General features: G+C 57.7%; 1 protein-coding gene across 1 annotated transcript in view; it reads left to right on the forward strand.

Moving 5' to 3' along the window:
• The first annotated feature begins 286 nt into the window (after positions 1-286).
• The window catches only part of CB1H4orf50 (chromosome B1 C4orf50 homolog), a 55005-nt gene continuing 40349 nt past the window's right edge, over positions 287-14942 (forward strand). The window contains exons 1-4 of the mRNA XM_049632625.1: positions 287-2512; positions 6261-6652; positions 11087-11225; positions 14120-14911. Of these exons, the coding sequence (XP_049488582.1) occupies positions 6363-6652; positions 11087-11225; positions 14120-14911 (1221 nt within the window). The 5' untranslated portion in view covers positions 287-2512; positions 6261-6362. The remainder of the gene's footprint in view (positions 2513-6260; positions 6653-11086; positions 11226-14119; positions 14912-14942) is intronic.

Raw genomic sequence — 14942 nt, forward strand, 5'->3', positions numbered from 1 at the left:
CCTTCTGTGTCCCAGGGCCTAGGGCTCGGCACGTGGTCGATGTTCGTGCAGTGTTTGTGCAGTGAGTAAAGGAATGATCCCAGGTCGCGTCGGATGGGGAGTGGGAGTAGCCAGGGAGGTGGGGGGAGGTGCTGGAGGACAGGCCATCCGAGTCCCATTTCCTCCTCCCCTGCATTGTCGGCAGAGGTCCCTCAGTGGACTCAGCTGGAGAGTTTAGGAGGGCAGTGGGGGCGGGGCGGGGGACAGACAGGCCAGGGGCTTCTCCAAGCATTTGAACCCTTGATCTTTGCGTCGTTTCAAATTATTTTTTTAATCTTACAGGGTAGAAAAAGAGCTTATGGAATACATTGAGTCCCTGCGGCATCCCCAACCCCACTCACACCAAAATCCAACGGCAAAACAAGCTCCTTCAAGCCAGAGACTGAAAACAGAATTCACGTGTACTTGACGAGGAGGCCTTTTGATCTACGGCTGGGTCCTGGCTGGGCCGAGCTGTAGGAGCCCCGAAGATGCTGGGGGTTTTGTCAAGCTCGGGGCCACGTCCGAGCCCCCACTCTGGCACCATCGAAGCCCAAGGGGCAGAGACCTGAATACCAGGAAAGTAAGTGCAATTACTAGAAAGCGAGTCACTGGGGAGCCACTGCGCGGTCGGGGGCCAGGCCAGAGCCCTTGTCCCCGCACTGCATGCCTCCCCTGGACGCAGACTTCTGTACATATGTCTCCATGAACTGTGCTCTGTGTACCTGGAATCTGTCAGCCAAGTGACTTGCAAGTGTCCCTGTGATCTGAACCCGAAGTCAAGCCCCGGTCAGCAAAACCCTTCGAGAGCCCTGTGCAGCTGATCCAGCGGGTGGCCACCAGGGGGAGAGAGAGAGAGAGAGAGAGAGAGCGAGCGCAGGACTCTGACTAGGGGCAGGAGCCTTGCCCACTGTGGAGGGCGGATCCAAGGACCTCAGATGTCCAAGAAAGAAGCCACAGGCTCCATCACTCTCCTGGATGGGACACGGTGAAAGTCTCAGAGCATGACTGTCCCTGGAGCGAGGACAGAGGAGGTGGACGCAGTCCCCGACTACACCATGACCCGCGCTGCCTCGCATCTTGGTTGTAATTTGCAAGACGCTGCCGAGGGAAGATGCCGGGAGGCGGAGTGTTCTGTGGAGGATCCGTGGGGGACGAGCCTCCCCCCGCATCGGTCTGACCCCAGGGCCGCCCTCTCTCAGTTGTGGAGGAGGGAGCCCTTCCTGATCTTGGGGCCCCCGAATGGAACCTTCGAGCAGACGGAGCGCCCGGGACAGCCAAGGAGGCCAGGCAGCGGCTGCTGAGAGTCGGGCCCCGGAGGCAGAGCCCCCGAGGAGAGAAGTGACCTGGGGTGATGCTGTTCTTGTTGTTCTCGGTGGGGTGGGGGGGGGGGTGAGCATCTCCAGAAGCCCCTGCTCACGTGACTGTTGTCTCCAAAACGTCTGGAAGGAAGATGTGCAGAATTAGAGTCGATGAAGTTAAACAGGAGGCGGTGCAGGGGAAGGAAGGGAGGAGCAGTAGCGGGGACGGGTCGGTCCCAAGGACGGGAAGATTGGCTGCTCTGTGGTTGCTGGGCTGCGAGAGCGAGCCTGTGATTTCTAGTAAGAAGAGCCTTAGGAGGAGACAGAAGTGACTGAAATTCGGGCCGCGGAGGGGAGCAGCGGAGGAGCGGAAGGTTCTCAGAAGGGCAGACCGGAGGACGGAGAAGGCGGTGACCGTGAGCGCAGCAGGGGCGCCCCGGCCCGATGGGGAGGGATGTCCTAACCAAATCGAAGAACCGAGGGGGCTCTAAGCAAACACGCACAGGACAGCTGAGGAGAGACCATTCTCTTTTGAGCACCCGCCGCTCCAACCCCCACGACTTACCACCGTTCGGCGACCGAACGTGCATGAACTGGTGTCTTCGCGTGAAGACAGGCATCTGAGCATCCCAGGGAGCGATGGGAGTGGGGAACCAGGGAGTGCAAATGAACACACATCTGTTTTCCCCGGGACCCAGGCAGCGCACAGAGCCCTTGCTCTGCTGAGTAGACAGAAGTCCAGGCGGTGTACACAGCTCTCTAGGAAGCGTTTTTATGGCACTGCCCACCCTCTCCCCGCTGCTGGAGCGTCCAGGGGCGTGGTCCTCACGCCCTCCTGTCCTCGTCCTTCTGTCTGCTCGGCTCTCCCACTCAGACGACAGGAATGGCGTTGGCTTTGAAGTCAGACCCGTCTGGGTCCGCTCCCAGCCTGGCCCCCTTCCTTGTAGCCGACACGGGCAAAGTACTTGCTGCCCCGAGTCTTAACTCCTTCCGGGGGATGGGGGTGATGGTCCCCATGCAACGCCTCACCCCTGCTCTCTGTTGGGCATAACTAGACGGTTAGACCCGCAGGACTTCCGGACCCTGGTTCCCTCCCTGGCACTCGCCCTGCAAGGAGACCAAACAACCCGCGGGGGACCGGGAACCATTCTCTGAGACAGCTCAGGTGCGAGGGAATGAGACCACGCAAGCAGGTATGGAGCGTTCCTGGCGGAAAAGCCCGAAGTCCCCAGTAGGCGCCAGTGTTTCTCGTGACAGTCCTGGGCATTGCTTCCGAGGTCCCTGCCCGGGACAGGCTCGGTTACGACAGCCCTTGAACTCGGGAGGGCCTCAGAGCTCTGGTGGCTCACGAGATGCATACCTAGACTGCATCCGCGTCCCCCACTCCCGGAAGGGGCTGTTGTGGTGGGTGTGACCTCGTAGCACAGCCCAAGTTCCATGCCCGTGTGGTTCCCAGGGCAGCAGAGCTCCGAGGTCGGCCGGTCCCCAGGTCAGCGTCTCATGCAGAAAGGAGAAGGGCTGGGTCCACCCTTTCCCACCGCCCTCCTTGCAGATCTGTGGGCAGGATGAAGGGAGAGCCGGGTCAAGTTCCTGGCATGTGATGAGGCCTCAATGCATGGTTTCCCACCCTTCACCCTAATTCCTCTGTGGCCGGCGGCCACCCGCGAGGAGCTGGGCAGAGAAGTCCAGGGGGCAGACCCGTGTCCCGTCACTGTTGTTCTGGCAGCATTTGTGGGCCAGGAGACCGGCGGTGCAGGGTGACAAGCCCTCCCCGTTTGCCTGGGAGGTGGGACTTCCGGTTTTAAAATGGGGGGAGTCGCAGGCGAGCCAGGACGCGAGGGTCCTCCTGGAGCACGAGGACTTGACCGCTGGCCCTACTTCACTCTGGGCCCAGATGCGCACGGGTGTGTTTTCCTTCCCCTGCACACGCTGAGCCGGGTGCTGTGGCGTGAGAAAGGCTGAGTGCGTGCTGCTTCTGGGGTTAGCTCATCCGGAAGCACCCCCACACTGTCTGAGGCGCTGTGGGGGGTGGGAGGGCTGCAGGTGCACTGAGTGTGTGCACCCCGCCCCTTGTCAGGGGGCCCTGGTTACCTTGGAGACACGAACGCTGTGCTCCAGCATGAGCTCAATACCCTTCTGAGCAAACTCATGATCTTTCCTCCCATCAGCCACTCCTGCCCCCTTCCTTCCCCGCCCTTGCATCCTGGAGGCTGAAAGCCTCAAGGTCTCTGGCTCCTGCATTTCCCTCGCCTCCCATAACCGGTATGTGACCGGTGGAACCCTGCCTGACAGTCCCGGTCCAAACAATGACCTGTTTGTCTCAGCCTATTTTCTCACATTTAACCAGAACCTGCTAGAGGCCTGCCCACTTGGGGGTGCTCCTCCCTGAGGTCGTCGAAGCGCTCGGGGCTTCTGAAGACCCCAGACTCTGCCCCCCAGACTGTGCCCAGCAGTTAGGTAATTTGCCCAGGATTCTGTCAGAGAAGCCACAGAGATGGGATTCGAACCCAGGCCGCGTGGCCTGGGCACCTGAGGTCCGAGCTGGCCCACTGTATCCCCTCTTGGCCAACGCCCCGCCCTGCTGCCTCTGGCCACCCCGTGTCTGTCGGAAGCCCTCTGGGCCGCCCCAGCACACGGGTCCACTGTTGTGTATGAAAACCAAAATGTATGAAAAACAAAATGTATGAAAAACAAAATCTGCCCCCAACCCGGAAAACGTCTCTACAGAGGTAAATAAGAAGGAAAGCACGTTTAGTATTGAATAAGTGTCAAACCAGTGACGTGCATCATGGGCAATTCTGCTCAGAGGTTTGCAAAGACAGAAAGGAATCTTGCCCCTCTATGAGCCAAGCAGACACAGTCCATTGCACACGTGCCCTCAAGATAAACACTACTCAGGTCTCAAATCAGAGGACCGGACAGCACCGTCTTTTACGCACAAGTCCCCCTAAATCCACCTGGCCGTGGGGGTGATCCTCTGTGTTCCTTAATTTGCTTTATTCAAAGGAGAAGGAAACGTTTCTCGTCTTTATGGCAGGCTGGTTTTGCAGTGTGGAGCCAGGCACCCACTGCAGTTAGGCCCCTCGCCTCCCACAGGATCTGGGAGACAGGGTTCTATTATCCTTGGATGTTTACATTCCAAAGCGATGGTCCCAGGGTCTTCAGAAAGACAACCCCTGGGTCAGAAAGCTGGCAAAAAGCTTATTTAGCTTTCAAAAAGATTTACACGTATTTCAAAGAGCCGAACAAAGCATATGCAAGTTTTCCTTAATGTTTATTTCTTTTTGTGAGAGCCAAAGACAGAGGGGCAGAGAGAGGGGGAGACACGGAATCCGAAGCGGGCTCCAGGCTCCCAGCCGTCAGCACAGAGCCCGACGTGGGGCTCGAACTCACGAACTGTGAGATCATGACCTGAGCTGAAGTCGGACGCTTAACTGACCCACCCGGGTGCCCCTACAAGTTTTCTAAAGTAAATGCTCCCGTAAAAAAGGGCAGGGGGGAGTCCTTTCCATTATTTTAACAGGGGCAGTTAAGCCTGGTATTTTTTTTTTTATCAACTTTTTTTTTTTTTTTTTTTGGGGACAGAGAGAGACAGAGCATGAACGGGGGAGGGGCAGAGAGAGAGGGAGACACAGAATCGGAAACAGGCTCCAGGCTCCGAGCCATCAGCCCAGAGCCTGACGCGGGGCTCAAACTCACGGACCGCGAGATCGTGACCTGGCTGAAGTCGGACGCTTAACCGACTGCGCCACCCAGGCGCCCCTGGTATTTTTTTTTTTTTAATGTTATTTTTTTGAAAAGGGGAGAGGAGGGGCAGAGAGAGAGGGAGACAGGGGATGCAAAGCAGGCTCCCAGCTGTCAGCACAGAGCCCGACGCGGGGCTCTAACTCACGAACCCTGAGACCATGACCTGAACCGAAGTCGGACACTTAACAGACAGAGCCACCCGCGCGCCCCAAGCCTGGCATTTCTAGCTTGCACTGCTCTGCATCAGGCTGAGCACACTGGCTGCTCTTCCTCCCACAGGCCCCAGAGTGCTCCCTCCTCAGGGTAAATTGGACCAGGCCCTCCCTGCCTCTAAACACCCCTGGGACACCCCGCTGCCCACAGAGAGATGCCTGAGTCTTTGTCCTGGAGCTCGAGGCCTGCACTGATACGGCCCAGGCTCACCTTCGGTCCTCTGCCCTCATTTCCCCTCCAAGTGCCCATGGGGCTGGCCACTCCCTTCGCCTGTCCTGCCGATGCCGCGGGGCTTTGACCCCAAGGCTGCCTCCGCCTGCTGGAAGCCTGTGCTCAGGTCCGCCAGCTGCGGTCCTCCATTCCTGAGTCCACTGACCCGAGTCCTGAGTGGGCTCCCTCCCACAGGACATGCTTCTTCCCATCGGGGCCTTGGTGTACTCCTTACCTCTCCAGTTTTGGATTTGGACCCGGTCTTGAATCCTGACTCCAGCACCTCCCATATGTGAGGCCTGGATGAGCTCCTCTACCTTCCGGAGCCTCTGTCTCATCATCCACAAAATGGGCACGATGATGCCCACCTCCTAGGGTTACCGGGATGGTTGGGCCGGCTAGGGTGACGTGACCCGGAGCGCGGGCGATACCCGGAGCAGCACTAGCCCCCCCACCCCTCTGCCTGGCGAGCTCTAGGTCCCTGATTAACGTTTGCTGTCCTCAGAGAAGAGGCATAGAACTTCATTCACCACTGAGAATTTATATTTCTGACGGTCCTGCCCGGAAATCTCGTTTTATCTCTCTGTGCGCAGCATTAAGCGTTCAATTTCAGGTGACTTTTCCGCAACTTTGTCTTGCTTTGGGTGAGTTCTGGCATGCCAGCTTGTAAAACGAGAGGCGTTCATTCATATTGTATGATGTGTGTGCCAGTGAAACCCAAGGCCTCAGAAGTACTCATAAATCATTCACCTGTTCTTGCCCTCCTCAAAGGGTGTTGTCCCACACAATCTGAAGGCACCGCGGCCTCCGGAAATCTCCAGAAAGTCAGAGTCGCAGATCCACTTCGTGGCATTAAGTCTTGACCCGTAAACTATGCACGCGATGGAGCCCGCAGCCAGAGGGCGGACCGAGAAAAGCTTCAGCTACGTTGTCAGAGCCCCCGGCAGCGATGGGTTTGATGTGATGAACGTTGATGTGAAGATTGACACGTGCTGGGTATTCCAGGACGTAGAGGATGGTGGTGAGGAGCCCGGCTGTCTTCCGGCAGCTGGAAGCCCAGACACGGATGTGGGCGTGCTCAGGAAGCAGCTGGAATCCTCAGAGCAGAAGCTGCTGGCAGCTGTGGACAAGCACGTGATGTCGGAGTCCAGGCTCAGAAGCAGGTAAATACGGCGTTTGCACCTCTTGCTTGTGTACTTAAGGAATCCGAGCCCCGTAACCGTGTTAGATCGGTGTGTCGAATCGTTTCTGTGGCCGGGGGCGCGGCCGGCCTGTGCTACGCAGCCTGCCTGCTGCCTCTGCGGCCCGCACTGGTCCCCGCTCCCTCCCGTCCTCTGCTCCGCATCTCGGGCTGAGCCCACAGTCTCCCGGGCTCCCAGCTCAGGCTTCCAAGTGGGTCCGGCCAACGGGAGCCACCGCGGGGAGCCACCCTCTCCGGGTGACATCTTGGGCCAGCGGTGCCTCAGCCATGCCCGGGGTTCCTCTGTGGTCCTCCCCTGCCTGTGGCCCAGCGTCCCTGCTTCCTCCTCATGTGTCCCTTGAGACGCAGGGGCCGCAGTGGCTCCTGCCGGTTGCTTATCTCTCCGTTGTCTGGCGCGTCTGGCCTTTTAGCTCTTCTGTCACCTTCACAGCAGACTCCCTGCACTTGTCCCTCGCTGCTGACCTCCGGGGGTGGGCTCTGTTTCCCTGATGGAGCCAACGTGGTCTGGAGGTTGGGCATGCGAACCCGGCTCCTTCTCAAGGCCCGTGCTCTTTCCTGACCAGTTTCTGACACCGAGGCCCGCAGAGTGAGGCGGGGTCCTGCGTGCCTATCAGGGGAGACACCTGGAAACACAGGACAGCAGTGGCTGGGCTCCACTCTGACAGGTTCACCGAGATCCCAGCAGCCAAGTGTCTTGAATTTGTCTGGGACGTCACCATTTTCTTGTCTTTTCCTTCCTTTTAATAAAGGCGAGTTGTTCAATGTGTATTTACACGTGATTTCCTTTTTGTTTCCTCTCTGTAAAGCTTTTTACGTGGAGAAACTCACGTCTCAGGAAGATTGGCTTGGTACTCTATGTGATTGTCCACTCATTCATTCATTCATTCGATCACCCATGATTCTACCACCTGCACTCGCCCACCCAAGAGTCATGTGCTAAGTTATAGTAGTTTGCTCAGGCTGCTCTGAGAAAGTTCCACAGACTGGGGGGCTTAACGGAGTCTGGGAGTCCAAGTTCAAGGTACAGGAAGGTTTGGTTCCTTCTGAGGACTCTCCCTGTGTCCTCACATGGTCATTCCTCTCATGTCTGTGTCCTAATCCCCTATTCTTATGAGGACACCAGTCAGATTGGATCAGGGCCCAGCCATACGACCTCATTTTAACTCAGTTACCTCTGTAAAGACGCTGTCTCCAGATACGGTCACTGTCTGAGGTCCTCAAATTCGACATACGAATTTGAGGGGGACGCAGATCAGCCCATAATATAAACCCTGGGGGTTGAGACCCAGGGAAGGTAGGGCCCCGGCCCTGGAGAGAGTGTAACCCACACACGCTGTGGATTCAGATCTTTCTCCAGAAAGATGGGCAGTGAAAGCCAGAAAGTCACTGAGCCTGTGGAAAACGGTGGGAAAACGTCTGCCAAAGGAGATCCCTCCATGCCAGGGAGAGACAAGGAGCCCTGGGGGCACCATGAGCGATGCAGAGGAGGGGGCCTCTGTGGCTGGGGCCTGGGGTGAGGCCATCCTGGAGGAGGCCTCCTGGACCTGCCTGTGTGTAATGCAGGACATGTCCTCTGTTCTCTGAAGGTGGGCCGCACCATCCTGCAGGTGCGGGGGACCAGAGGCTGGGGAGGATGAACCACCTTATCCAGGGTCACTGAGAGCTGCAGCCGGGGGTCGAACGCCCCGTGGGTTTCATCTTGCTAGGGTACGGTTAAGGTTGGTCTTAGGACTTCACTTGGAGGAAAGAGCTAAAATTAAACAGCATTTATTATAAAAATAATGAAGCGTTGTTGAAATTTGAGGAAGAAGAGCCCCTCCCACCTTTATTACCACATCAGTGTTGCCCGTTCATTTCCAACCAAACTGCAGCAAAAGTAACAGGACCATCCACTGAGTGCTTACTCTGTTCCAGGCACTGTTAAATCGCCTCGTATTTAATCCTTAAGACGATACCCAAAATGAGGTGATAATGTTATCCTCATTTACAGATGGGGAAAGGAAGGCGTGGGGTAGTTAAGTGACTTCTCCACAGTCACTCCCATCCAGCCACGTGGTGGTCGGGGGGTGGGACTGGGACTTGAACCCCAGTGGCCCCGCCCAGGGTGGTAATAGCAGCCAGGGTTGGGGGGAGGGGGGCAGTTTCTCGTGGTGCCCCTGGTTTCATAGCAAGCAGTCTGCAGCTCTGCGTAGTGATAGTTGCGTAACTGGTCACCAGTGGAAAATGGCACCTCGTTGTCGATTTCGTATCCGTGGGCGTGTTTGTTTCCAAGGGCTGCTGAAACAAATTTCTACAAACCTGGTGGCTTAAGGCAACACACAGGGATGGTCTGACAGTTCTGGAGGCTGAAGCCCTACAGCGACAACCCCGGGGGCCAACGTCAAGGCGTGGGGAGAGCCATGGGGGAATCTGTTCCCTCCTCGTTTCCAGCATCCACAGCTGCATTCCTTGGCCCCCGGCACCTTCCCGCACCCACAGAGTCAGCAGATTAGCGTCTAGCTTCAGGGGTCACCTGGGAATCTCCCTCTGCTTCCCTACCGCAAGGACAGACACCTGTGATGGCAGGCAGGGCCCACCCAGATGGTGTCCAGGCCTTTCACGTCATCACAGCTACAGTCTCTTGCATTTCAAGCAATGTTCATGGGTGCCGGGGATTAGAGCCCGGATATATTGCGGGGCCAATATTCAGCCTGCCATGGTGAGATTAGTCATTTTCTGCTTCAAGTATGGGGATAATTACCAGAGTTAAATATTGTCTCATTTTTAGTGTTCTGGGTCGATCTCAAAAAATGGAAAGAGAGGCTTTTCTGATCCCTTTCAGATATCACATTTAAAACACATTTTTTAATGTTTTATTTATTTTTGAGAGAGAGAGAGGGAGAGGGAGGGAGGGGCAGAAAGATAGAGGGGGACACAGAATCTGAAGCAGGCTCCAGGCTCCGAGCTCTCAGCACAAAGCCGGACACGGGGCTCAAACTCACAAACTGCGAGATCGTGACCTGAGCCGAAGTTGGAGGCTTAACCGACTGAGCCACCCGGGCACCCCCATATCACTACATTTTATAAGCAATCGAGTGCTCGGCCTGACTCTGACTGATTAACCTGGGGCCATTCCTGGGGTTCGGCTTGGAAGAAACCTGATTACAATCCATACAAGGGGCACACCCTCTTCCGTCGCTTATGAGAGCCTTCCCCAGGGCCTCAGGGCAGGAGAGGGGGCTCTTGTCCTTATTAGGAATAATAATGCATCATTTCAGTTCTTCACAATAACCCTTCCGAGCCAGGCACAAGTACCTCTATCTTACAGATACAGAGACCGTGGGTCACGGTGGGGAACAATCCCAGGTGAGGCCCCGTGGCTGGTCAGCGGCCGGGTCAGGGAGCAAAGCTGGGTCCTCCCCCAGGGACACAGAGTCTGCCCTGGCGGAGCAGGCCGCCCTGTGTGGCGTGGGCCGAGGAGTGAAGGTGTGCACAGGTGTGGGCTGTGAACGCACTTCCCACGTGTTGCCTGGATTTCTGTCATAGAGGGGAGATTGGCACATTAAGGGGACTTGGAAGCCAGGCACGAACAGGAGATGGGCAGTCTTTGTGGTTCCTGGGGTCCCAGCGGGACCAGCCTGTCCCCTTGGGTTTCTCTCCATTCTCCCGTGCACCTCCTCCGGACGGAGCTGCGGTCAGGGCTCACATCCGGCCTGCGATACAAGTTCCACATTTCCCCAGGATGATAAGAAAAGGCTTCCTGTGGCTGAGCCGTCCCTAATTATCAGGCCGTTTCCACCTTCTCTCTGTTGTAAGTAATACAGGATGAGTGATTTCAATTGCAGAAAACTTTTTCTGAATTTCATTCATTTCCTCGGAAGAGATTTGAAAGGTTATAGCTCACGCGGGGGTCAACAGAGCGCAGGGTTAAAAAAGCATGAGTTCAAGAGTCAGACAGACTGGGCTCTAGGATGCTGTGTGACCTCGGGCAAGTTGCCCGGCCTCTCTGATCCTCCCTTTTCTTGAGGGTGAAGTAGGGGTAAGGGAACCTACCTGCAGGCTGCTAATGTAGGATGGATTGACACGACACAGACAAAGCTCTTGGGCCACATGGCACAGCCCTTCTTTGTTGGTGTCGACTGAACTTGGGATTACGGGCTCAGGGATGAGAACGCGTTGAAGACTCTCGATGCATGCTGCCGTATTGTTCGACAGATATCTTGGAAGCGTTCCAAATCATCTTAAATATGTGTGAATGTTTCGCACAGTGTGATATTGTCAGAATATCAAACTGGCCCAATGACCAAAAAAAAAAAAAAAACCCATAAAAACCCCACAAAGGTTGGCCCCAGGGTCTGTGAAACTCTCCGGCCACACTTGCACCCTGAGTAAGCATCTTCCCGCTTCAATGCCGCAGAATCCAGGAGCTAGAGCTGTCGGAGAGACAGCTCCTCCAGAGTGTGGACCAGCTGAACGCCCGCGTGTTGCAGGAAAGGAGCGACGCTGCCCGGGCCCGGGAGAAGCTCCAAGCCCTGCGGGACGAGCTTGCCAGCCAGGTACCCTCTCCTCCCCTTGTTTCTGCTACTGGTTTCTCTATCCAGCAGGGTGACCCCATGTGCTTGGATTGCAACGGTGCAGGCGGGAGCTGCAGGGCCTGGGGCAGGGTCACGTGGTCTCTCTGGGCCTCAGCGGGCCCCATCTGTAAAGCGGGATCGCCGTCCTGCCCTGCCGGCCTCACAGAGGTCCTGGCTGGGGTCTGCGGGGGGGCAGGGGGCTGGCGAAAGCACTGGGTGACGAGCAGGGGCCGCGCACGCACCGGGAGCTTTGGCCTCAAGTTCGTTTCTCTGGCCCTTCGGGGAAGCCAGCTCTGGCCTGGGGACAAGCGGGTGATGACTGATGCAGGGTCCCCGGCCTCAGGAGCTGGCACGCAGGTGGGGACGCAGATAGGAAACAGGTAACGCTCAAACCGGGCGCCAGGTCCCAGGAGGAGGGTGCAGGCACGGTGTGGGTGCATGGGGTGGGGGGCGGGAGGAAGCTACAGGAAGCCATCTGGCCTGGCCCTTGTGGGAAGGGCACGTGGAGCGTGGGGAACAGCCTGTGCGCAGGCACAGAAGTGCAGAGGGCGTACCGGGGCCGGAGCAGAGGGCGTGGGCACGGGAGAGGGCGCTGGTGAGACAGGAGGCTTCCAGAAGGGCCAGGGTGTGAACCAAGTATTGACTGCAGTGAGGGGCAGGCTTTAGGAAACTTAAGCAGGAGAGGCTCAGGACGGGGTTTGGGGGAAATTATTCTAGTTGCGTGGGAGACAGAGATGGTGGAGCCACTCACTGGCTGTGATTTCTGGGCCTCAGTTTCCTCATCTGTGAAATGGGAATGATTATAGGACCAACCCTCTTGGACTGTCGTGTGGGTTAAGAGAGTCGGTACGCGTTAAACACTGACAACGGTCACAGTAAATAACAGCGGCTCCTTTCATGAATATTAATTAGCCTTTCTTGAGATATTCTGGGGGCGATGATGAAGGCTGGAGGGCAGGGCATGTGAGGAAATACTGCAGAGGCAGAAATGAAGGCCTTCCAGGACAGCCACAGGGGGCTCTCAAAGAGGCTGTTTCCGCTGATTGCCGCTTACGGCCCAGCAGCGTGGTGGGAAACCAGTTCCCAAAACGGGATCGACTAGAAAATAAGAAAGGGCGCGACGTGTGTAAGGAGGACGGCTGTTTGGTGAGACTTCTGTTTCAGTGGCACACGTGTGCGTGGAAAGGGGCAAGTTGTAAAAGTGTGGGGAGCCGTCACAAAAGCGTGCAAAGCCCCGATGTCGGCCTTCACTGAGACAGACGTGGAGCACGGAAAGATAAGGGGCTCAATTGAGCTGCAATTCGCCTTCGAAATGCCAGGGAGACACACAAGTGGCAGTTTTTGCTTTGCCCTCTGCGTTGAACTTGGGTGCAGAAAGTACAGTTGATTGGCCGTCTCAGCTCCTAGCACGCCGTCACTCACGTGAAAGGTAGTGCATCGCGTGGGTCCCCAGCAGGAAGAATGCCACCTCTCCGTGGAAAATACTTCAATAAATATGCTTGGGGCCGTGCCCGATATACATGTAGGTTTTCCAAGACGAGTCAGCCACAGCCCTGCAGTCACGAGTCGTTCCCAGTGTGACGGGAGACAGAGGACAAGGGTGACAAGCAGGGACAACGCTGTCAGGGGGCTCGGAGGCACCGCGGGACCAGCAGTTGTGTGGGACGCACGCCTTTTCTACACGCACCTCCTTATTACCGTCTCCTGTAACCCGTATGCTCCTGGGGAGACCGGTCAGGAGCCCCACGTCCAGATGAGGGGCACAAAGTCAGAGTGGTGCGGGTGCTCTGCTCAGGGACCCTCCGAGATCGCCTGCCCCAGCTACCACCCAGCCCAGCCCCCCTAACCCCGAACCTCTCCCCAGAGATGCCCACACTTCGGAGCAAGTTTTGCAGGGGTGCGTGCACGAGTTCTCTCTGCTCTTTATGCCCAATATGGGCCAGACGGCAGTTTTGTCCTGTTGCGTCAATGTTCCCAGGAAGCATTTGCGTGCAAAACCATCTCATTTCTGTAGTGACCTGTGGTCCTTCTGAAAGCCCATAAAGGCAGACCCATCTAGGGGATAACGCACCGCCGATTACGGGATAGCTGGGGACAGTTTTCCTCCCGGGGAATCGGACTCCAGGTTTATCTGCCCCACATCCCCCAAACCAAGCTGTCGAACAAAGCGTGCCAAGTGGTCCCCAGGTTTCGTCTTCCGCACACGCTCAGTTCTGTCTTCCACCAGATCTCCCGGCCGACAGCAGGCACGAGTGGCTGAGAGAGAGCTCCACATAGAAGTAGTTCAACCCCTTGTGATCGATTCATTCTGGAAACTGGGCCAGGACTCACGGGTGACTCCTGTGACCCAGTGGTTGGGTCACCCCACTCCAGTTCACAGCTCAAGGGCCCGGAGGGAGGCTAGGTCTAAGAACAGAGAGAGCTGTGTTCTCCAGACCTTTCAGATACACGGAGGTTGGAATCCTCGCTGTGGAGACTGATGATGAAACAAGCCACTTATGAGCATCCCAAGGGGGGAGTAACCGTACCTAGTTCTTGGGGGGTATTCCCAATATGGCTGCTGTGGTTTGTCTCAGCAGCCAGAAGCCAGGGCTGGCTGACCTCTGCAGGGCCAGGCGTGAACACTTGAGGGGTATGGAAATGGGAGATGTGGGAGGTCCTGGGTAGAAGCGGGGAAACCCAGGCGGGTCCAGGAGGCAGCTCTTTATAAAGTGGTGCCGAGGTATTCGGTACTGGAACCACCAGTGCGCGCCTCCCTGTGCACACCAGCTGATGCCCACCCGGCCCAGTGCACAGTTTCCTTTCAAGCATCACCGGGGAGCTCACGGTGTGCGGGGCTGACTTCCTGACGCCCTCACTCCACCGCCAACTTGTAGGTTCTGGAGAAGGAGCGCGCGGCCAGGCGGCAGCGGTGGCGGCTGCGGCGGCTGCGGGAGCGGCTGCGGCGCAAGGACGAGGCGCTGGGGCGGCAGGCGGCGGCCCTGGAGCGCTGCCGAGGGACACAGCGGCGCCAGCTGGCCCTGGTGCGCGAGCAGGAGCGCGGCCTGCGGGAGCAGGTGCGGCGGCTGGAGCGGGACGTGCGGCGCCTCTGTCACGCGGCCGGCCTCCTGCTGGCGGAGCTGGACGCCCCGGCCGCGCGCGGCCCCCGCGCCCTCTGCCCGGCCGGCCCCGGTGGGGAGGCCGAGGAGCTGCGCGCCCTGCGGGCGCGGGCCGAGCGCGGCGAGCGCGAGCGGGACGAAGCGGCGGGCCGGTTGCGGGAGCAGCGCTCCACGGAACGCCGGCTCCGCGGGCAGCTGGAGGATCTTCGCTGCTGCATCTACGAGCTCAAGCTGTCGGAGATCGGCCTGCAGGGCCAGGTGGAGGACCTCGCCCAGCAAAACCGCAGCCTTCGAGAGGAGCTGGGGGCCCAAGCCCCCGGGGAGAGCGCGCGCAGCACTGCCTCTGCCGGTCAGTGCAGCCCGGTAAGTGGCCGCAACCCAAGGCACCAGTGGGTTTTCGGATTTCTCTTTCTCCTACAGCCCCTTGCAAGTCACCAGCGCCTCCGTCCCCCAGTTTTCCTCTTCATCCACTCATCCAGCCTCACCAGCCCCATCCATCCATCCACCCATCCATCCACTCACCCACCCATCCATCCACCCACCCAGGCATCCACCCACCCACCCACCCATCCATCCACCCACCCATCCATACACCCACCCA

This window comes from Panthera uncia, chromosome B1 (assembly GCF_023721935.1).
Source record: "Panthera uncia isolate 11264 chromosome B1, Puncia_PCG_1.0, whole genome shotgun sequence".
NCBI lineage: Eukaryota > Metazoa > Chordata > Mammalia > Carnivora > Felidae > Panthera > Panthera uncia.